A 25,458-nucleotide genomic window follows, 5' to 3' on the forward strand; every position below is an offset into this window, starting at 1 on the left:
TGCCTGAACTTTGATAATCGTCTGAAAATAAAAAATTAAAGTTTTCACTCCAGGGAGGATTTGAACCAAGGACCTCTCGTTCCGCAGCTGCTCCGCTAACCACGGGACCACGGCGCTCCTGAGCAAGACTTTCCTTGATGTTGCCTATGTTGCGCATGGACTACTCAGTTTGTATATTTTGCTAATTTTTTTCATAGCTCCACACAACTTCCTGTTTTCTCGATTGATCTGTGTTCAGTTTTTCAAGGCCTATCCACTGTGCCAACTTATAACTAAATCTGAGGGGGGTGCGATGGGGAGGTTCCCTTGTGAGTGGCACATAGTGCTTCATAAAAACAATACAGCAATCGGTAAGAATTTTCGAATGCAATCAGGGTGTCGAATTTGTGGCTGGGCGCTGACGCCTATCAGTCCGCTGTCTCTATTTCGGTTGCTCTAACCCACACTTTATCTACGCACCTCTTCCATCAAAACTTGACGTTTACATTAAAATTAAAACATATGTTCTTATTATCCCGTACATTTGTTATGCAAATTAGTCACATTTACTAAGATTTTCATTATCTACAAAAATTCCATAAGTATCGCACTTAACCATACCTTACCCTCTAATGCAAGCACACTAATAATAAGTAATTACTTTTCAGAACGATGATTTCAACTTTTTAAGCAGGAAATTTCATCAGTATAATGAAACTTGTACATGCTGGATTTACGGAACTACGAGGGGACCCAGCTGACAGACTTTTATTGTCGGAAGTACATATTTATATCGCAACGACCAAAGAGAATGTTTCAAGAAACTAAACTTTGAAACCGTAAACAGATATGTCTCATCTGCAACAAAGCATCACCTAATTTCTCATGTAGTGCAAGTTATTTCACACAGTCTCTTGCGACGTCAAGATTTCCGAGGTAGGACTTTTCCTAAGGACTATAAAGTTCAAAGAGGAGCAAATGGTTCAAATGGCTCTGAGCACTATGGGACTTAACATCTGTGGTCATCAGTGACTTAGAACTACTTAAACCTAACTAACCTAAGAACATCACACACATCCATGCCCGAGGCAGGATTCGAACCTGCGACCGTAGCAGTCGCGCGGTTCCGGACTAAGCGCCTAGAACCGCTAGACCACCGCGGCCGGCAAAGAGGTGCAGCGCAAATCGTACATATTTATGTAGTTACAGTGCGCCAGAATTATTCAAACACTCTATTGGTGAACGACAAAACAAACATGTTGTTCTTCAAAAAAGTATTACTCTTCTACTTCCGATAACTGAGCTTCAAACAGTATAACTTCCTTATATGAGCCCACACAACTAATCAAAATATGGAAAGGCATGCGCGACAGCATAAACGAAGTATCCAGCTGACAGGCTACAGGCGCCATTCCTCCAAGCCAAGGCAGATGTTGTCACATCATAAGAGACAGTGTTTTTTTATACGAGGGTCATTTCAAAAGTCCTGCACACTGCGCATGTGCGACCGTTCCGTTGGCGTGATCAAGTTGAAATTCATGTCAGCTGTGAACGAGACTTCGGGCGTCACGGTTGTATATGTGTTTGCTGGTTCGCGTTTCTGTGTGGTAATTCAGTTTTAAAATGGAAGATGAAACCGAGTCAGGTCGGATTACAGTTAGTGAACTGCGACCCTACATCAGAATCTAACGGAAATTTACAACGTTCTAAGAGAGGTGTTTGGGAATAGTGCAGTGGATCGTAGCATAATATCACGAAGACTGGGAAGCACTGACAACAATTCACGAAGTGGAAGACCTTCAACGCAAATGACTACACCTCTCAGGTCTTGCTAAAGACATTTTGAAAGAGGATTGACGAAAATCATGTGGGGAAAACTTCCTGACAGACTAAAACTGTGTGCAGGACCGAGACTCGAACTCGGGACCGTATCCTATGTGGTGTCACCGCCAGACACCACACTTGCTAGGTGGTAGCCTTTAAATCGACCGCGGTCCGTTAGTATACGTCGGACCCGCGTGTCGCCACTGTCAGTGATTGCAGACCGAGCGCCACCACATGGCAGGTCTAGAGAGACGTCCTGGCACTCGCCCCAGTTGTACAGCCGACTTTGCCAGAGATGGATCACTGACAACTACGCTCTCATTTGCCGAGACGATAGTTAGCATTGCCTTCAGCTACGTCATTTGCTACGACCTAGCAAGGCGCCATAGCATTTGATATTGAGATTATAACATGTACCGTCAAGAGCGATGTACACCAATTGTGGATTTAAGTTAAGTACTATATCAACTACGTACTTTATTTGCTACTATTAATTCCCTTAACTATTCCAGACCTCGCGCCAGTCAGCGTGTAATTAAACGCGTGCATTTCGGCCTCCTCTAGCAACATGGTGTTGGCACTTCTGCCAACACTACATCCTGTCTTCCAGAAGTGCTAGTTTTGCAAGGTTCGCAGGAGAGCTTCTGTGAAGTTTGGAAGGTAGGAGATCAAGTACTGGCAGTTGTAAAGCTGTGAGGACGGGTCGTGAGTGGCGCTTGGGTAGCTCAGATGATAGAGCACTTGCCCACGAAAGATAAAGGTCCACAGTTCGAGTCTCGGTCGGGCACACAGTTTTAATCTGCCTGGAAGTTTCATATTAGCGCACACTCCGCTGCAGAGTGAAAGTCTCATTCTGGAATCATGTGAGGAAATTGCATATGAGGTCAGGAAGTCTGTCACTTCAGTTTACAGAATCGTAACTGAGAAATCAAAGATGAGAAAAGCTGCTGCCAGGGTGTTCCGCTTGATCTGATTGAAGAGCAGAAAGCTGGTCGCAACTTATTCAACTTTATCAAAGAGAAGGAGAACAGTTTCTGAAAAGGATTACTGGATTTGGTGAAAACTAGATACGAGATTTTGAACCAGTACTGAAGTCTCAGTTGTCTGAATGGAAACTTCGGAATCTCTACGCCCGAAAAATTCCTCCACCAAAAACCAAAGCGACTTTTGCGAATGGCATGAATGGTGTCATACTACAAACTGAGTGCTCCAGGGACGTCTGTAACAGGCGCGTAGTACAACCTGTTTCTGCAAAATATTTTGGGTCTGAAATTTCGTAGAAGAAAGTCTGACATGGTTGCAGCTGGTACCCTAATTTTGCACGATAATGCATGACCGCATATCGCCCAATCAGTGATACAAACGCTCGATAAATATGGATGGGAAGTACTTGCCAACCTTTCGTACAGTCCTGACGTGAGCTCACCAGACTTGGAATTGTTTCCCAAATTGAAGGAACTACTGCGCGTAAAACGTTTTGATACGTTTTGCGAAACTTCCAGTGAGGTGACTCAAGTAATCAGACAGCTCAACAATGAAGGTGCGCTGTCCGAAATACAGAAGATGCCGAAACGTTTGGAAGCTATCCTAAGCAAGATTGGAGATCATATTGAGGGTCTTTTAAAGGTATTTTGTAAAATAAATTATTTTCTTTAGCTCTGTCTTACAGTGTACACAAGTTTTGAAGTTACCCTCTTGTCATTGGGGAAACTATCGACAGTTAATTGGTCATGTACACCAACTCATTTTCATAATCATGAAAAACGCTGATCAAAAGCATAGTAATGATGCATATCACCTCGTGTAATTAACAAATGAGGCAAATGCTGGGAACAAGTACTGGCCATGCCTCATGTCCCAACCAGTAACAGTGGAGCTTCGGGACTGGAACGCGTGATGGCAGATTACACTCCGATGAAGTACGGAGCGGGATAATGAGTGCTTCTCACATAACAGCGAGCTCGGCGACTGCGCGTTTAGCAACACAATTATGTTGACACGCACGGCGGGTAATTATTCAAACTAGTATTCAGTTCGGTCAGAACGGCGGAGTTAAACTCCAAAAAGGAGTCCGGGATTCACATTGCACCTCCCGTAACAAGACTTCCTGCTTGTTCAAATTTGCCGCAGGGCTTCCTGTCTGTTCAAAGCCGTAAGAGGCTTTGCTGTTGGTGTAAATATCTATTAATTAAATGTTCTTGTTAGTGTACTCCTTGGAGTTGTCATTTATCCTAGCCTAAACCCATTCCTCATTATCTCCTTGCGTTAGATCTGGGAGTTTTCCCTCTCCCTCCCAGTAAGACTACTGCTAGAGCGACGTACACTCGCTGTCGTCCTTGCTCTCTAGCCCCTACGAACAACAGTCAGTCGCGACAGCGTGAAATGGTTAGGCCACTGAAACATGAAGTGGACATCTAAAAAAGGAGTGTGGCTGAAACGGAAATCCTTTTTATTTATACATTAGCTTATCAGGCGCTGTCCTCGATAAAACAGTCAATTACGGACGAATGTTGCAGTAAATAAAAGAGAAGAGGTCAAATTTATCATAGAACTGTAGCCAGATGTGAAAGACACGAAATATTCGATACACAAAGAAAATTTCTACATCATTTCTGAAAAGATGGCAAAAATCGGTGTACCCAGAGTAGATCAAAGGGAACAAAAGCGACAACCAGTGCCAGTGCAAAATAGACTGAAATAAAAATAGATAAATAATGGCTGATGTACGCTGTAGAACGAAATGTGACAACTCAAAACATTGTCACAAAAGTGGCTTTCATTATAAATTGGCAGTGCTATAGAACATCATAAGTTACTTAGAAGCTGTCTCAAAATCAAAAACGCTCCGGCTCACAGCTCAAATAAGGTAAGAGGAATGTTCACTTCCTAACAAAAAACACTGGCAAAGCAATCCCTGTGCAAATATTAGCGTCTTCACATGCCGTCAATTATAAATCGAATAATTAAGATAGAAATGTAAAGTACAAAGAGTTAGTGTAGGAAAGCGACAAAGAGAGAGGATAGATTGAGCCCTGTTTTTCAGAACTAAAGGGGTAATTTCACAGGCGCCACAGAAACTACCCGACACATACATAGGGGCCATATTCTCAGATCTCCTGAAAACATTCACCTGTCGAATTCCACAATAGAATGAGTAGGTAACTGAGGGCACCACTGTATGATCCGTTTATGATACACATAATAGTTTCATACTTTAAACGCAATACAGTAAAAGTTTAAGAATGAACTTTTCTAATCTCTATGCGCGTGAAACTGGGTGTCAGGTTATTTATAGTCGTTAACTGCCAACAATCGCTGTCAGAAAACTATACTCAAAAAGAAGTCTAATGAGGACTGATAGCACCTTTTTCTTGTTGGGTAAACAGGCATATTAAAGGCCTTGCAAATGATGCGTTTACGGCCTGACGGCACCACGTCTTCCAGTAAACGGAATGCAATTATATGACTGTAAAGTAATTCGTAGGTATAACGCCATCCCGTAGGAATGTCCAGTTTGTGAGTGGTTGTACACTAACTCGGCCGAAGAGATAATCGATCAAGTTTGTTATTAATTCTTGAATTAAAAATGTTCCACATTTTTTTACTTACACCCATGAAGACCCTTTAACTTAGGACCCGTGGAAGGAAAATTAACATATATCTTTCCTTGAAAATATGTATTCATGTTTTATGACGTGTCCTACATTCACGAGGGTCTGCTCACTGTGGATCTATTGAATGAGAAGCATATCTAATCAAATTCTTGGCCACAAACTGATCGACTAATGTTACGAGGAATATATCGACCATCTATTACTTCGAGCGACATTCCGGTAGATCCTGAGTCACAAATTGGCTTTGCTGCTCTTTCCGGTAATCAGACGTACTGATACACATTCACATCAAAAGATAAGCGTAATATTTTGTTTTGTTCCGTTTTTTGTTTATTCAAAGGCATTTAAATTTAGCAAAGACTGATTTGTAGAAAGGAAAAACTATTTAGTTACATAACGTCATACGATCCATCTCAGAAGTAACCACTACACAGCCGCAAATGGGGAACAGCTTCGCACATCCGATTAAAATAAGGAAGTAATGAAAATAATTCCGTGTAACCTGATTTGTTGCAGCACATATGATCACTATCTGGCATACACTCGGATTTTAAATCCAAGGTTCTATCACGTTAGACTAAGTGCCGATTCTACAAAACGCTGATACGGCCATGGTTCAGAAATATGTACGATTACCAAGCAGTGTGAAAGAAGAACGAGATCACACGAAAGAAGTATATTGAGGAGAATCTTTCGACCTGGGGAGCTGGATGAGGCGAAGGAACGACGAGCTTTATGACTGCTATAAGGAGGATGATGTGATCAAGTTCATAAAATTGTGTGGGTTGAGATGGGCTGGACATGTAACACGACTTGATGAGACGGATCCTGCAAGGAAAACCTGCTGCAGTTCAAAAAATGGTTCAAATGGCTCTGAGCACTATGGGACTTAACTTCTAAGGTCATCAGTCCCCTAGAACTTAGAACTACTTAAACCCAACTAACCTAAGGACATCACACACATCCATGCCCGAGGCAGGATTCGAACCTGCTGCAGTGAACCTGGAGGAAAAAGAGCAAGAGGACGACCGAGGTTGAGATGGAGTGATGAGGGTGGAGAACTGCCGTAACTGGAGTCCAGAGAGGAATGGCGGAAAATTATGGAGCAGGCCAAGTCCCATCCTGGGATGAAGTGTCAATGGGAAAAGAAGAGGGAGGCAGTTTCTTTTTGAGAACCTTCCTTAGTTTAGCGAAAACACGAAAGATCACTTTTAGTGTAATTTATTTCGTTGTTAACTGCCCTGTTCTCTTTTTTATGTCTTCATCATACCTTACTTTAGCGTAACCGTGACTGATTTTCAGGCTTACTTCCAAAGTTGGTCTATTAAATTCTTCGAATATTACTTACAAAGTTTACTTGGTTGATATAGATTCTACGTCACTGACTTTTATATTATTGAAAACGAATCCACAGTGACCTGAATATCTCAAACTAGTTACTTTCTAGTGCCCTGACTGCAGCATGTTGATTCTCGCCAAAAAGGTGGACTGAAGGCCGTGACTTACCCTGTGGGGTAGAATCTGTAAAGAACAGCATCGACATTTCATACTGTTGTTTCCAACCTTAGACCAACCATATGCCTGAATCCCAAATTCATCCACTCTTCAGCTCGTGTAGGTCTATAGGCGCTGGAGGAGGTGGCGTAATACAGCTGGGGCGGCAAGTAATTTTCCCGGGGTGCTCGGTATCGTATCGTACCGTCCTCCCGGGAGTGCAAGTAATGGAGCGTGTGGGGCCGGTGCTCCGGCGAGCGTGTAATTACATCAGCGAGAGCGATTCCGGGCGACGGCCCGGGCTTTGTCCGGCACTGCACGCCGCCCCAATTACGGGGCCGGCGCTAACTGCGACTGCTACCTGTGCGCCCGTCAGTTCTCGCTGTCACCTCGCGTCGCCTCCAGTGGCCCTGTCGGCTCCGAGATGCCCCGAGCTCTCCCGACAGGCTGCATAAACAACAACAACAACAACCGTCACCACGATCAACACGACCACCATCCTATTGTCTGCCATCCCGTCCACATTTTTTCTCGAACATAAAACTGGTTATGTAAACATTAGGACAATCATGGTGAACACGAACGCCAGCGACAAAATTCCGGAGACGGCTAACAGATATTTTCTGCAGGATGTCCCGAATTACGCATGCAGTCCTTAAAGTACAGGGTGTATAAAAAATCATCCGATAAAAAAAAACTTAACTATTATGTTATTTGATATACGTGCGTGAACAAAAAAATGTTATTTGATTACGTGCGTGAACAAAAAAATGGCTCTGAGCACTATGGGACTTAACTTCTGAGGTCACCAGTCCCCTAGAACTTAGAACTACTTAAACCTAACTAACTTAAGGACATCACATACATCCATGCTCGAGGCAGGATTCGAACCCGCGACCGTAGCGGTCGCGCGGATCCAGACTGTAGCGCCTAGAACCGCTCGGCCACCCCGGCTGGCCGTGCGTGAACAGCGTACTGCTGGAGAGAGCAAACTCTCGAGTTTTACATCGTTCCCAGTAGGTAGCAGCAGTTGCGTCAACTTCAGTTGTTGTAAAAATGGTGTCGGGACAACAGTAAGCGTTTGGTGTTCTACGTTTTGCGCAGTGCAGGTCAGTAATAACTGTTCAGCGTAACTTTCGTACTAGGTACCGTGTGGATCCTCCTACAGCACAGAGCATCGACGATGGCAGAACAATTCCGAGAAACAGGTTGTTTGTAAAGGCAAATCGCCGGGGCATCCCCGCGTGTCTGACACGAACGTCGAGCGCATCCACCGTAGCTTCAGGAGTCCGTAGAAATCCGTTCGCCGTGCAGCTCCACAGCTCAACATGCCCTCGGTGTCCATCTGAGGCGTGTTGCGTCGACGTTTAAACATAAAACCATACAAAATTCAGCTACTGAAAGCTCTTCGTGAAGGTGACAAACATTGACGTGTGGAGTTCTGTAATTTCGTTGTTAGCAAGACGGAGCATGACAGTTTTCTTCCATGTTAAGCGTTTAGTTACGAGATAACATTCCATTTAAATGTAAAGGTGAGCTGTCATAATGTGAGAATATGGGGTTGTACAACATGAGAGGGACTCTCTGAAATTTAATGTGTTTCTTGCAGTTTCACGGGAAAAGGTGTATGGTCCATTTTTCTTTGCCGAGAACACTGTTACAGGAAGCACATATCTCAATATGCTGGAGAAGTTTCTGTCCCCACATTTGGAGTCTGATTCGAACGATTTGATATACGAACAGCATGGGGCACCGCCACACTGGCACCTGGAAGTGCGGGAACTTTTTAAATCAAGGTATTACTGGACCAAATGCTTCAGCCTTACATTACTGGCCTCCAAGGTCATCGGACTTGACTGCGTGTGATTATTTCTCGTGGGGGTTTATAAAACACACTGTTTATGTGCCTCCGTTACCAACAACAATGAACGTACTGACAAAGGGAACCTCCCCATCGCACCACCCTCAGATTTAGTTATAAGTTGGCACAGTGGATAGGCCTTGAGAAACTGAACACAGATCAATCGAGAAAACAGGAAGAAGTTGTGTGGAACTATGAAAAAAATAAGCAAAATATACAAACTGAGTAGTCCATGCGAAAGATAGGCAACAGTAAGGAATCTATGGTCTCAGTAGCGCCGTGGTCCCGTGGTTAGCGTGAGCAGCTCCGGAGCGAAAGGTCCTTGGTTCAAGTCTTCCCTCGAGTGAGAATTTTTACTTTCTTTATTTCCGCAAAGTTACGATCTGTCCGTTCGTTCATTGACGTCTCTGTTCACTGTAATAAGTTTAGTGTCCGTGTTTTGCGACCGCACCGCAAAACCGTGCGATTAGTAGACGAAAGGACGTGCCTCTCCATGGGAACCGAAAACATTTGATCTCAAGGTCATAGGTCAACCGATTCCTCCACAGGAAAACACCTCTGGTATATTCTATACGACACTGGTGACGGCATGTGCGTCACATGACAGGAATATGTTGTCGACCCACCTAACTTGTGCACTTGGCGAATGGGTGAAAAGATTCTTCTACCTTGCCCGATTTAGGTTTTCTTGTGGATATCATAATCACTCCCACAAACGTGATGAAAACATAAGAGTTTGTCACATAAACTGCAACAAATAAATGCAACAGTTTCACAGTCGCACAGTTTTCCCTGTGCTCTGTCAAAACATATGTTTTTAACGTTTTCAAATTTTTCCGTGTGTAGACTGTCAAATCCTGCAAGCAAATGTGAACATGTCCTGGAATTTTGGAGAGCGAAGTTGATTATGTGTGAGTACCTGAACTTTGATAATTGTCTCAAAATAAAGAATAAAACTTTTCACTCGAGGGAAGATTTGAACCAAGGACCTTTCGTTCCGCATCTGCTCACGCTAACCACGGGACCACGGCGCTACTGAGCCCAGAACATTCTTGATGTTGCCTATCTTTCGCATGGACTACTCAGTTTGTATATTTTGCTTATTTTTTTCGTAGTTCCACACAACTTCTTCCTGTTTTCTCGATTGATCTGTGTTCAGTTTTTCAAGGCCTACCCACTGTGCCAACTTATAACTAAATCTGAGTGGGGTGCGATGGGGAGGTTCCCTTGTGAGACATCGCATAATAGCAGCTATGGAATTGTAACTCAAGAGATGCTCGCTGCAGAGTGGGAACAATTTGAATACCACATTGACATATGTCGTGCATATCAATGGGGGGCATTTTGAAGCCCTATGAAAAGTAATTGAAAAGCCAAGATCGCTTCAATATCGTTTATTAGATGACCGGTTTCATCACTCTGAAGGTGCCATCATCGGATCTGTGAAAGTATAACATAAAGGTTTGAGGGAGGGCTCGCATGTGTTAACCACATACATTACAATTATTACAGAACCACATACCTGAAACGAGGATTGACATTTATAAAACCATATGGACATCATGGCACATGAGGTAGACCATCTGATAAAAATCATTGTCACAACCTATAAAAAATAATAAAAATCTGCTCTCATGGTCGTTCTTTCCATAAAATATAAAACTGAAGTCACCAGATAAAACTACCTCTGCTCGCCTAACACCGGTCGGCATCATCACTGCCCTATTCCGCGCAGGCTTACCTGCTGTTCACAACCAGCCACCAGATAGCGTTGTCCAAGCAGCGCATACACAGTCCCACAGTATTACCACTCATTACTACTAAAACACAACTTTACTATAACTGCTTGTCACATACCCATGCAAAGCCCACATTTGCGCATACATTACCTGTACATACTATAACCAAATCAGTAACAGCTCGCACTGTACGTGCTTGAGCATTGTCCTGCAAAATGATGGTCAGGTTCTGCAGAAAGTGTCATCACTTCTGTTTCTATGCTCTTCATTTTTTGAACACAACCTACGATCAGCTGTAAATAAATAGTTTCCACTATTAAAGTTCGAACCCTCGTACTTCACTATCAGGAACAAATCGTGCACATTTTTTGATGTCTTCCATCCTCTTCACCCCTATAGTTACTTTCGCATCCTCGTAACACTTTTCATCTGGAAATTGTGGTTACTACGATCAAATTTCAAGGTGAAGTTATTGGTCTTAAGTCCGTTAATGAATTCCATTGCTTCCACAACTACAGATACAGATGATTTGTAGCGGTAATGATGAAATTTTGAAATATTTGGAGGTACTTTGTCAGCCCTTGGAATATCTCGTCTCGACGCCTCAACAGAAAAGCAAGTCTTCAAATAAATTGATGGCCACCACTTGAAGTCTACGTCATAGATCATGGTGTCGTGTTTGTCCTGTCCCGGGCAGTTATCACAAAACGAAGTAACTTTTTCACATCTGGGGCCATAATTTATTGGTGTATCAGAACAGAAAAGCACACTCTTCACTAGTCCTGTCTTCGCAGTCCCTTCGTGACAGAGATGAAAATAGATGAATTTGTTTGTAGATCATATATACAAAATACTGCTACAGTCAACTGGGGCAAGTAGAACAGTTCTTGCACAAGGACACGGGGAAGTTGAACATTTTTCAAGTTGTACAAACATAAAGCAGTAGTTCCAGGATATTGACTTTTACCATTTAGTAGAGCATCATAAAATCTGTTAAATATCGACAATCTTCTCTGCTATTGCTGCTCGCTTTGCGGCGTTATTGAGTGTTTTGATTTAATCTTTAACGTCATCTCTTCGCAAGTACAGGATGTGTCTCATTTAGGTCTTTGCCTGTGTAATTCACACGTTCCTCTCCACGAATTTTATCTATCTTCATAATATTTCCTCGATATTCCAAAGAATATTTCACTCTTTTCTTCGCGTAACTATGGGTATAAGACTCTACGTCCACTTTCACAAGAACGCTAACATCAAAAATACCAATTTATTCTATGCAGATGTACCACACATTACTACAGCAGCAAGAGCTGAGAAGAGAAATGACCAAAGTCCAGGACTTGGGCTGTTTCTGCGCACAGCTCAAACTTCCTACCTCTGCTTGCATGGCAGGATACGATGGCTCTGGTTGTTTTCGTGCAGAGTCTGGAGTAGCTATATACAGAGTATGCTTTTCTAAGCTTAAAACAATTTTCACCGAAAGTGGACTTAGGGGGTTTTTGCAATCAGCGATTAAATTGTAAACATAGATATCCTTAATCGCGTGCATTATTTAACTTTCGTATGGATGACATCTTAGAGGACTAGAAAAAATGCTTCACGTTGTGAGTTTCTTCTCCTGGGTAACTGCGAGCTTAGGATCTGCTTTCCAGTTCGTTGTGCTGTCCTGCTATAGGAAACTAGCCTCTCCACGACGTGGCTGAGTCACGCCCTGCCTGCCAGCGGCGGCTGTTGTTGCTGCCACGTTCGATCAGCGGTCGACATCATACGTCGTAGGCTCTGGCGCCGACTCGGCTCGGCGCTTAATTTCGTGGCAGAGAGTGCCGCTGCGTAAATCAAACACACGAAGCTCCACAAGGCACGCCGCTCCTCCCACATATTCCCATACGCCGCGCTCTAACTCCAGGGCTAATCTCTAGATCCTCCGCCATTCTGTTCACGCTGAAGCAACCACGTGCGTAAGCTTTATGCCGAAGTGAACAGGTTACCGCTCCAGGCACCGCAGAAACTATACTTTTTCTACGAGGCTATACAGGAAATAATCTCTGTGAGGCTTTATATGAACAAATTTGTAATAAAAATCTAAAAAATACAACTTTTTATTACTTCTGTGTGTTTACGTAGAATTACCAAGATTACAGCACGGGCGTACCACTGTGAATTTTTAAGCACACCTGAACGTGCTTTCTTTGAAGTTGATCAATATCGAGTTTGGAGAGGAAGTGTACATAAGATCTGACAGTGCACTGGCAGAGTCCTTAATGATGAAAAATAGCGGCTCCTTGATACTATCTCTCTCTCTATTCGTTTAGTCGGTTCCGACTCTTCATGACCCCATGAACCAAATCACGCCACTTTTTCCTGTCTTGCACTTTCTCCCGTAGATCTTCCAGGTTGGATACTATAGCGAATAATATATTCAAAAATAAGCAACGTAATATCAAAATATAAGTAGATTCGAGCAAGAAAGCGAAGCCAGTAGAAATCAAAACAACTGATTATATGACGTGACCCCAAACTTTTAACTGCTGTTTTGTCTCTACATTAGTCACCGGTCACGATTCTGTTCAGTAGGCTGCCTTCTTCCGAAGAGTTGAAGAGAAAGGAAGCGCAGAGAGGTAGTCATACGCTGAGTTTTAAAATTCTCAGAATGGGATTTCGAAACAAACATAGACCTTAGTCACGATCTCCAGAAATCTCTGTAATGTTGTCTCACAGGTGAGGAATAGTAAAAAGCTGGTTTACAAGAATATTTGCGCATATTTTCAGTACCTGTTCTTTGCTACTTACAAACAGCGACTTCTGTCGAACATAAGAACATATGATATCCAATTCTTAAACAAACGACACCATGGTCGCACAAAACCGTCTCTCATCACTTTCGGTTAGTACGCAACAAAGATTTCGCGATTCATGTCAACAACTTTGAGATTTTGCGCCACCAAAAGCACTTCACGAGTCAGTGTACCGTTTGTTCCACTACCCTCCTCCTCCCCCTCCCCCCCTCCCCATACCTACATCCCTAACGCTCCATCCCTCCACCGCCACACCAACACTTCCCATGATGTAAGAAAATGGAGTTAGTTCTATGGATAGCCCTCGGACAAATGATATATTGTAAATTTGTTACGCAGATCTGTGCATGTTCGAGGGCAAGTCCAGAATTACACGGATTTTTTTTAAAGACCTACTAAAAATTTTTAAGAACTTGGTTCAACGTCCACAAACATGTGGCCGGCATAACCTTTCATGCTTCACTCGTCGCACTTCATTATTTGTACAAAATGACGAGCTCATAAACCTTCTTTGAGCGGCCCCTAACGGATATAGTTGAAAGGTGCGAAATATGGACTGCAGGTAGCGTTTCCCAGAATCTCAAAACACAACTAAGTATGGTTTCACCTGTGTGTCGGCAGTATGCCAGCGTGCACCATCAGACAACAATACTTTTTTTCCAATAGGAGTCGACGTTTGATGGCAACTGCTTTCTTTTGACTTGGACTCGTATTGATGTATCCATGTTTCATCTACTGTTATTTTCTGCTGATTAGTACATGTATAGAACCTGTCGCTAATTTCAGCATGTTAACGCATATGTTGTAAGTAGACTCTATTAGCACGCATTGCGCCCACAATTTGCTACAGTTGTGCGCTTCGTGTATGTCCTGGGACTAATCTGCAGAGAGCTCACTACTTCATAAACGCTCGTCTACTATGTGTGAGTTGCTTCAACAGCTACGTATATGAAAACGAAGACCATGCCTCACTTACTCGTTACAACTAACGGCCGTCCTACGGCTCGTGTTGCAGAAGCAGGTAGCATTTCTCATGTTGTTGAGAAAATATGGATACGAAGGGATAAAGGGGACGGCGAAGGAGGTCTTCATACTCGCCTAAGCGCAGGACGGCCTAAAACAATTACCAGGTACCAACATCGAGTCATTTTAGATTCCACCAGCGAGAATGCATTCATTTTAGCTACGACAGTAAACAGAAGTTTCGTTCTGTCAATGTATATAATTACGTTCCAGCGACGTCTACGAACTGCTGGTTTCTACAACTAAAAGATTACAGTAAAACAAGCCATACCATATCACACCGAGAATCACTACCTCCCACCTGCCTAAGACTTCTGGGCTTTGGTAATATGGTCCGATGAAAAAGTTTCTTCTTCGTATCAGGACAACAGATTGACTTCTTACAGATCAGGTAACTCGCTGCTGTCGAAATAACAATGTCCCTGCAGCATGTAATGGAAGAATAAGGTTAGTTGTTTTGGGTTGGATGGACTACAACTGGAGTGGGAGGACTGGTTAAAGTTACATCTAGGATGGACTCGGGGCAATACATTCACGTCTTAGAGGAACAGCAGCATGCCCACAACGAAAACGACCAAAAAGTGGCAGAAGACATACAAAAGCGTCGACATTGCAACATCTGATTTCTGGAAAATTATCCTGCAAACAATCACATTTAAGAACTATTTTTGTTTTAATTCCATTTACAATTGTATGCGATTATGAATATAATTAGTTCCTATCTTCAGATGGCATAAAAAATTATTCGTCTAACAAACATACTATTATGTGCGCATTTCAACCTTGAAATGTCATTTCTAACACAATTCTATGGATACAAAAAAATAATATGTTAAACTCTGTGCACGTTAATAAGTTTGTTTGCGGCGCCTTCATCCGCAGACAGCACAGAAATATTCGTTTTGTAAATAAAAACCGCCTTTTCTTGCTGTACTGTGTTTTATTTCTTCCAGACGCGTTTCGCCTTTTACTTTAACGCATCTTCACTGGAATCTAGAATAATACAATTTTGTTTTGATATGCGAGATTTGTCGATTGTAAAATGGTTAACGTCCTGTTTTTCTATGCAAATAAGTCATTACTTATAGTTATCCGCTTTTTTAGCTGCCATCTGCGTTTCATCTACATCCACATCTCTCATCTGGTCACATGCCGGAGGTCACACTATAACTTCGCTTACGAAACATAAGCACGTTTTCATGCCACGAACTCTTTTCTTCACAGTTTTCTTGTTGCTTGCGTTGATTTCTGTTGAGCACTATTAGTCTTGTGTCACTAGTTACAGATATTTCATCAAAAACTGTTATTTAAAGTCGTAACTATTGTGTGTTCACTTTGTCTCTTCCTATTTGGTTTGCTTACGTACAAGTTTGTCAACCTAACGAAATCTGTGCTGAAAACTACCGTCTTTTCATTTCTGTTCTGTTGGTATGTGTGTGTGTGTGTGTGTGTGTGTGTGTGTGTGTGAGAGAGAGAGAGAGAGAGAGAGAGAGAGAGAGAGACAGAGAGAGAGAGAGAAAGAAAGAGAGAGAAAGAAGGGGGGAGGGGGAGGGGGAGAATGAGAGAGAGAGAAATATATGTACGCATTTTTTTTGCTTTTTCAAAAGACAAGGCTTAAACATAGCATACACGATAGGCAACACTATCCAAAAATACACACCAAAACTGACAAAAGACATAGGCATATACCTGAAAGCAGATATATACTGTATCAATTACTGTGTAACACTTGTGATGGCAGATGCGTAGGGCAACGGGCAGAACATTTGATATCAGATACAAAGAAGACATGAGAGCCTCGAAGTATGGGACAAACCACTCCACATTTGCTTGAACACCTGTGTGAACACAAACACAAACCAGCCTCTAGAGAAGAAGACACGAAAACAATTACAATCAGCAGTAAAAAACACCTGGTGACCCTGCAAGAAAATTACCACACACAAAAAACCAAAGCAGAAAAGAAAACCTGTTGAATGATCAATTACACATGCAAAACAACCCATTGTTTACACTAACAGATGAAATAATAGAGTAACCCTCCAACACAGTATTATTATGATAATAATAATACCACCCAACCCCTGTTTACTCATTCGTCCATGAATCCTTTCACAAAACACTGAAACCAAAACTCAAACCAGCTCGACACCAAACGTTTCAACCACTCTCTGACAGCTATTACATTCATATTCCACTTTCTACAACTAGCCTGAAGAACCATCAACATCCTCCCCACCGCCTACCCTTCCACTCTCAACCCCCAAGCGCCCCCCCCCCCCCAACACACAAAATATACGTACACATTCTCTCTCTCTCTCTATCTCTCTCTCTCTCTCACACACACGCACACACACAATAATAATCCACAGATATAAACACTCCTGCTTTCCTTCTTACACAAACACACAAATATATATAAATGAACAGACAATAGTTTTCAGCACAGACTTCGTTAGGTTGGCAAACATGTACGTAAACAAACCAAATAAGAAGAGACAAAGTTAACATACAGCAATCACGACTTTCAATCACAGTTTTCGATGAAATGTCTGTAACTAGAGACAGAAGATTAATAATGCTCTTCAGCAATTAGCGCAACAACATAAAAATTGTGAAGAAACGAGTTCGTAGCATGAAAACGTGCTTATGTTTCGTAAGCGAAGTTATAGTGTGACATCCAGCATGTGGCCAGAATAGAGGAAACGCAGATGGCATCCAAAAACACGGATAACTGTAAGTAATCACCTATTTATGTAAAAAAAACAAGACGTCGACTGTTTTATAATCAACATACTCGCATATCAAAACAAAATTGTATCATTTTAGATTCCAGTGAAGATGTGTTAAAGTAAAAGGCTGAACGCGACTAGCAGAAATAAAATACACTGCAACAAGAGAAGGCGATTTTTATTTACAGAACGAATATTTCCGCGAATGTTGTTATCTACATGCTACATGAAAAGGCAATTTGAGAATTGAGAAATTCCAAATATCAATTACTTCTTTGCCTCTTCCTTATAACAGTGTCTCAATATGTAGGCTATTAAAATATGTATTAAGTTGGGTCTCTTCTTATTAATGAACTATGTTTCGCACATTGCGGTACATAAGCTTGCAAATTCTTATCGCCGTAGACACAGACTTTTCTTTAAAACATTTATTTAACATTTTCCATCACCATCCGTAACGGACACAAGAGTTCATCGAAATGAAAGTAAATAAATAATAAACGAAATCGTTAATGTAATAAAACATGACGATGCAGTCACTCTTAATTAAATTAGCTTCAGGAAATTACTAAAAACAATGTGCGGCTTCTGTTGCTATTTGACTTATCTCGCCTGAAGGACTGTACTCGGCTGAGCTTCACGTTAGAAGTACAGAAAGGATTCCTTTGAGTTGAACGGAACCGGGCATAAATAAAAAATGTATTTCTCTTATGAAGAATAAAAATCTTAGAAATAATCTCTTTCACAATACGCGAACAATGTTAGCAAATACCGTTCTGTTTGCAGCAACGTAACGATTGAAAGAGAGTTTCAATTTAAATATATCAGCTATTTGACAGGAAAAATAATTCTACATTTTAAAAAAGTATAACTCGTTGCTTTAACTCACTGGAAAAAAGTAAACAAACTATGTTCACAACTCCCCAGAGAGAGTAACATTTCTTATATTTACCTATCCAAATAAATATTCCTTACACGTATTATTTTGTGAGTTATACAGGAAAACACTTTATCTGAAACACCCTGTATATCTGGTTACTTCACTGAAGATTTCGTTTCGAGTCGTGGACAAATCTTTAAATACAATAACTTCATTCACTGGATACGTTGACAGGACTACAACAGAATACGTTTCGAAAATTCTGCAACCCTGTAAGACATTCTGCTTTTCATAGATTTCCTTTAGATTCGCATGACTGCCATTTAAATACTAAATACCAATGTTTTAAAGGTACCCTAAAATGGAATGAATAGAAACTGTTTTTAACTTTAAAAGAAAAACATTGATAATTTTCAAAAGAAATATGGAAATCAAAATTATATAGTATTGCAAGTCTTGTGCCTAAATTTAAACTAATAATGATCTTTGGAATGAACAGAAATATCTCAAAATCTATTTTGGAACCAGGAAAATAATAAACAAAATTTATCTGGTTCAAAAAAATTTCGCTCAATACAAAAACTAAATATATTGTTCGAAGTGTGGTTTTCTACTCCGTTTTCCAAATACAAATATTCCTATATCTCAAATTGTTTTACTGTAACATTAAAATGATAACCTTAGTTTGTTTGTTAACACATTAAGACACTGACATTGCGTTTAAAAATGTCGTCTTTGAATCTACAAGTCGTATCCTCAGAAGTAACGAAGAGCTCTCAAACAACACCTCCTTGACTGAAAAGTGTCTCCCAGGCTTTTAAAACACGCATGTTTAATCGGCCTTGCTTCTTAAATAGCAAATTTTACGTACATATCTATATGACTGTTTACGTTTTCCATACAGTTTAATGACAGCGAAATTTACTAGGCTGAAAACAGTGCTAGGGATTCTTCATTTCCGTCAAATTTTTGGCTTCTTCGGAAGAAACACTAACGATTACTGCTTCTATTCACCCCATAAATTCCGCAAACACAGTGCTACATTTTCTGTTTGCCAAAACATAAGTCAGATAAAAGTATACTTGAAAACTCAGCTTCTGATTAATGAGGCTGTATTGCAAATTTGCTTGCCACGTGCCTAAATGAAAAAGAACACAATTTATATTGGTACTTCCAAAAAATGTTCCACGTCAGCAAATTTTGCACCACACCCAACGTTTGTCACAGAGTGAACAAAACATCAACTGAATCTGCCGCCAACTTTGAAATTCATAATATCCTGTCATACAGGTTCACTGCTAACCTATAAAAACAAATCTTTGAATGATATTGCCATTTGTCTTCCGTCACGGCAGCATAGAACTTCTTTGGAAATTTCTTTCCTGTTCACCCCATTACACGGTCCTAATACACTGAGGTGAAAAAAGTCATGGACACCTCCTAATATCTTGTCGGACCGCCTTTCGCCCGCCGTAGTCCAGCTGCTCGACGTGGCATGGACTCAGTAAGTCGTTGGAAGTCCCCTGCGAAAATAGAGAGCCATGCTGCCTCTACAGCCGTCCGTACTTCCAAAAGTGTTGGCGATGCAGGATTATGTGCACATGCTGACCTCTCGATTATGTCCACGAAAGTTCTATGGGCGGACAAATCATTCACTCGACCTGTCCAGAATGTTCTTCAAACCAACTGCGAACAACTGTGGCCCCGTAACACGGTGCGTTGTCATCCATAAAAATTCCATCGTTGTTTGGGTACATGCAGTCCATGACTGGCTGTAAAAAATCTCCCTGTGGCCGAACACAGCCATTTTCAGTCAATGATCGATTCAGTTGATCCAGAGGTCCCACTACATTCTTTTTAAACACATCCCACATCATTAAGGAGCCACCACCAGCTTGCACAATGCCTTGATGGAACATGGGTCTATGACTTTGTGGGGTCTGCGCCACACTCGAACTTACTATCAGCTCTTGCCAACAGAAATCGGGACTCATTTCACCAGTCCACGGTTTTCTAGTCGTCTAGAGTCCAACCTACTTGGTCACGAGCCCGGGAGAGGTGCTGCAGACAATGTCGCGCTGTTAGCAAAGGAACTCGCATCGGTCGTCTGCTGCCATAGACCATTTCACCGCATTGTCCTATCGGATACGTTCGTCGTACGTCCCACATTGATTTCTAGCGATATTTCAGCAGTGTCGTTTGTCTGTTAGCACTGACAACTCTACGTAAATGCCGCTGCTCTCGGTCGTTAAGTGAGGACCGTCGACCACTGCTTTGTCCGTGGGGAGAGGTAAGGCCTGATATTTGGTATTCTCGGCACACTCTTGACACTGTGGATTTCGGAATACTGAATTCGTTAACGATTACCGAAACTGAATGTCCCACGCATCTGGTTCCAACTGCCATTCCACGTTCAAAGTCTGTTAATTCCCGTCGTGCGACTTTAATCACCTTTTCACATGAATCACCTGAGTAGACATGACAGCTCTCCCAATGCACTGCACTTTTATACCTACAGTACGCGATACAATCGCCATCTGTATATGTGCACATCGCTATCTTATGTCTCATCGTGTATGTATCTAACAGTAAAAGAAACGGCTCCAGATTGTCTAAGAGTTTAAAGTAATTAGTGTGGGGAAGGGGAGCTATTATTTCGGTCCTGTCGCCTCTGCGAGGAATGCAAATCATTGTTTAAGTAAAATAATATACTTTGTCGGTGAAATGGAAATTTTGTAAATCTATCAGAGAAGTTTCGCATTAGTCTGAAAAGAACAGAATACCGTACTCAAATGAAAACAAAAGTCTCTTAGAGGCAGGATGAGAGTACGCAACAATTATTTCTAACAGTAAACTAGCTCATTGTAAGGCCGTTGTCACAGATATGTTCTCATTCGATTCCTATTTGTTTAGATGATCTTTTGAGATTTTCAGATGTAACGGCTGGTAACCTCCATTCCTATAGTTCCTTTTCTAACGTCGTCAAATCGGAACAATGTGTCCATTCTCAAGAACCGGCAGCGTGCCAGGTGTAATGTGTGTGTGAAATCTTATGGGACTGCTAAGGTCATCAGTCCCTAAGCTTACACACTACTAAACCTAAATTATCCTAAGGACAAACACACACACACACACACACACCCATGCCAGAGGGAGGACTCGAACCTCCGCCGGGACCAGCCGCGCAGTCCATGACTGCAGCGCCTCAGACCGCTCGGCTAATCCCGCGCGGCATGTGCCAGGTGTAGCACCAAACTTTTGTGAGGACGTTAGAATCGAAGGGAAACGCATGATCTGCTAAAAGCGTGCTCCAAACTACTCTCACATTACTTCCTGGCAGATTTAAACTGTGTGCCGGACCGAGACTCGAACTCGGGACCCTTGCCTTTGGCGAGCAAGTTTCGTATCAGCGCACACTCCGCTGCAGAGTGAAAATCTCATACTGGTACTCTCACATTGATTAATCTTGTGACAGAAAGCTGGTGGTCACCAGCTCGTTTACTAGTTGACATTATTACCATTCATCACATTCCCGGATGTAGTTACGAAACTATTTCACAACCTCCTTTTATTTGCAGATATGTAATGCCAAACGAAAATTATGTCTTTCTTTTGTTGCAGGTTCTCGTTGCGTGAGAAGTCGGAAGGACAGCAAGCCAACTATAATTTGGAGCGATAACCAACCAGGAAAGGTGGTCAGCACTTCAATACCATCAGATGACATCGGATATATGCTTCAGAGACCATTTGCGCAGAATCTCGTCAAGAACGTGCGAGTGGTACTGCATTAGGAGAATCCGTGACATGGCCACAACTGCAATTCACTGAACTGTGAATCGTGATGCATGTGGGACTCGAAAACGAAAAGATTACTTCTCCCAGTTCTACAGCTATCAAAAGCGTGTGAAACTAGAATAAATCTTTGTGACGTGTTGTGTGCAGGCTTCTGCTACGAATAAGTTGAAACAAGCTATATACTGTATGTGCACTGACTGATGAAAAGAAATGAAAAACAGGCAAGACTCTTGAGTCGAAGCTCGTTCCTGGCAGGTAGCTACGCGCGCCAGTTTTCTCCGACACATACTGCTTGTTTCTAATACTCGAGGTACATTAAAAATAGAAACAGCAAAATAGAGGCCCGGAGCGTCAACCGCGAGCCCTGCTGAGAAGAGGAGAGAAGGTTTCGGCCCTAGAGGCCTCGGCTATCTTCAGGAGCGGGCCAAGCCCGACGACTAGCGACATGACGTGCAATAGGCGCAACCACGGAACAAGGATACTGTGCTGGAGGACACTGAGCTCCGAGGAGGACCTCGGATGAATTCGGGCTTAAACAGGCTCATACGCAACATGCATATCGGCACTAGACCGCTCAGTTTGTTGATTTATTGTACAGTGTTGTTGAATTTATAAGGCGGAAGCCACAACTATACTATATATAATACTGGTAAAGCGGAAGGCAACGGAATTCTAAAACAGAGTTACTTAATGTTAAAAGGTATTTACGCTTTGTTGATAGTTGTCAGTGTGCTGTTATTGTTTAGCTGTTTCTAGTAAGTTCGTAAATCGGCGTTTCGACGGAGAATCTACCTATTTATAATATAAAATAGATGACAATAAAGTATTGGTGACGGTCTTGCCAAGGCGAAACAACTGCATGCTGGTAACTGTGACGCAACGTGGACCCTTAGGCTCTGCGAGTTCGTCGCTGGAGAGTGCCTTGTAAGACACGGACCTACCAGACACCTTAGGGCCGCTACTCGCTCGTAAAGGAAGTAGCAAACGCCGCAAGGTGAGGTGTACGAAGAAGAATAACATCAAACACCAAGCGTCCTTTTGCTGGAACAGTGCTGTACTCTATGTTTAAAGGCAGTCTGTGACAACGAAACATATATGCGAGGTTAGAGGCGGTATAATCTTCACAGCGTTCCTGTGTAACATAATATTCTGCGAAAATAGAGAGATGGTAATTGGTTAGATTCGTACTGCAGCAACGGAGAAACAGACTGCAGGAAGAAGGTGCTCGGAGCAGCAGCCGTCCAAGAAGATGTGATAGGTTGTGATGATCAGCCAGAAAGCAGAATAAGCAGGGATCACGAGACGAGTCGGAAGCGGCGAGGCAGTTGCAGCGAGCGAGTGGAGTACCAGCAAGTGGCTACGCATGCGGGACTATGCGGCCACGCTGAGTGGCGGCGAGCAGCTGCCGGTAGCTCCATGAGCTGCGCCGCACCACGACAGCTTTCCGCGACACGGCCGGCCTCGCCCCTCTTCACCAATGACGGTGATGCTCCTGCAGCACTCTGCCCTCCGACACTACAAGCTGCCCTCTCCTCCGCCGCCACGAATGACGAAGCCCGCCCCGGACGCCTCCATATACTGTAGCGACTACCAGACGAGGAACAATAACAACAACAACAACAACGGTAACAAGCAGAAACGAACGCACCACAAGCTGTCGCTGCACCCGCAACAGCAGCAGGGCTGCAAGACGACTGCGATGCGCTACTACCGTCTATGGATCTACACGTGCAATGCCGTGCTGTTGGTGAGCGTGCTAGGATTCGCCATCGTGGCGGGCAGAATCGTGGTGGCCGACCCCCGGCGGTACCTCGTGCCGGGCCTGTCCCTGTACCAGCCCAGCTTCCTCTACGCCTACCTGGCCCTGGCAACGCAGAGCGGCCTCCTGCAGCTGGTCGGCTGTTTGGGCGCGCTACGCCTCAACGAGCGGCTCCTCAACGTGTACTGGCTGCTCCTCCTGGTGCTCCTCTTCGGCGACGCTATCGTCGGCGTCGTGTGGGTATTTCGCTTCGACAAGATCTGCGCCGACTTGCGCCCCACGCTGAAGCAGCGGCTGGCGGCGGAGTACGGCGTCGACCGCGACTTCACGGCGCTGTGGGACGCGCTCCAGAGGGACTACCGCTGCTGTGGCGTCGACGGCGCCCAAGACTACGCGGCGGTGGCCAACCGCAGTGCAGGGGCCACCGTCTCGGCGTCGGCGGGGTCTACGGCACCGACGGCAGCTGCTACCGCCAACGTGTCCTCGTTGGGCGGCCCCACTACAGCTGCTACTGTCGTCGGGTCGACGACGACGGCTGCCGCCGCGCCGGACGTCGGAAAGCCGGAGTGGCTGTGGAACGACCACGCCCACCGCCAGCACGACAGCGGAGGGCACGACATCGTGCCGGAGAGCTGCTGCCGGTTCCTCGGTGCCACTTCGGAGAGACACGCCAGTACCGCAGGCTCGTCTCCGATGGCGCCAGACTCTGAAATGGACGCCAATCGCGTTCCGATCGAGGCCAGCCAGCGGGGGGCCACCCTCGGTCCCAACCAGAAGAACGCCCACCCTTGCGGCAGCGCACCGGCCGTGCCGCCCTTCCGCGGATCCGGCACGGCGTCTGCCACTGTTACGGGCGCGCAGCCGCACTACCACACCACCGGTTGCGAGGCGCGCCTACTCCTCTGGCTGCGCCAGAGCGCGGACATCCTGTTCGTCCTCGGGTACTGTGTCATCGCCTTCCTCAAGCTGTGCTTCCTCGGCATCCTGCGGTACGAGATCCGCGAGATGATCCAGAAGATCAAGATCCTGCAGGGCGAGATGCGGCCGCCACCTCTGCTGCTGACGGAGCTGGGCGGTGGCGGCAGCGGCGGCGGGGCGGGCGCCATCAGCCCGGCGGGCGTGCCGTCGCCCGCACACGCGGCCGCAGTGGCCGGGGCCGCTGCGGCTGCGGGCGCCACGCCGCCCCACCTGCAGCCGCTGCTGATGAACCACACGCGCGCAGCCTCCGCCGCCAACAACGGCGACCTCATGGGCGGCGCCGGGGGCGTGGGCGGCGGCGGCGGCGGCGGCGGAGGCGCGGGAGGCGGCGTCCGGCAGCCTCCGGACAGTCTGCAGGCGACGCCCCTGCACGCCGCCGCTCTCTCCCACCGGCACCTCAGCATGCTCAATAACGACGGCACCGACTCCGACACCAACAGCAACTGCGCCCTCATAATCTCGGAGGACGTCGGCGCGGGCAAACCCGTCAGCAGCGGTCCTCGGCGCGGCTGCGGCTCCAACGGCAACAACAACTACGAGATCCACGAGCTGCAGGAGCTCAACAGGCTGCTCTCCAGGCATCAGACACAGATCTGACTAAGGTCGTTGCTGCTGTGGTGCTTCCCTCTCCGGGGAAGGCACTTCTAAGTTCGGCGTCGAAGCTCCTACACCGCAGCCCCTCCCCTCGCTTGACAGCTTTGCTTCTATGCTTGGAGATCAAACACGTGCGGTTAATTTGTCCCGTGTGTTTGCCACTATAGGACACGTTAGCACGTGACACTTTTTAACAAAAAAGTGTAATATCGCAAAGAAACAGACTATGGGTAGTGCAGTGTACATATAAAAACACACATAGACAGCCACTTAGCTGTCCGACAATTGTGAACAAAACCGTCTCCTAGATGAAATAGAGCCAGTGTGGACAATTTCTGAATCATGTGATCGAATATGTGCTAATCAAAAACACCAATCAATCTAAATTAAT

At 44.2% G+C, this 25,458-nt stretch overlaps 1 protein-coding gene across 1 annotated transcript; it reads left to right on the forward strand.

Annotated features, from left to right (window-relative positions):
• Positions 1 to 23,213: 23,213 nt before the first annotated feature.
• On the forward strand, positions 23,214 to 25,070 carry LOC124775804. The gene is made up of 2 exons (XM_047250635.1): positions 23,214 to 23,894; positions 24,270 to 25,070. The coding sequence occupies exons 1-2, from the start codon at positions 23,214 to 23,216 to the stop codon at positions 25,068 to 25,070; spliced, it is 1,482 nt and encodes a 493-aa protein (XP_047106591.1).
• Positions 25,071 to 25,458: the final 388 nt, after the last annotated feature.

Source organism: Schistocerca piceifrons, chromosome 2, assembly GCF_021461385.2.
Source record: "Schistocerca piceifrons isolate TAMUIC-IGC-003096 chromosome 2, iqSchPice1.1, whole genome shotgun sequence".
NCBI classification, from domain to species: domain Eukaryota; kingdom Metazoa; phylum Arthropoda; class Insecta; order Orthoptera; family Acrididae; genus Schistocerca; species Schistocerca piceifrons.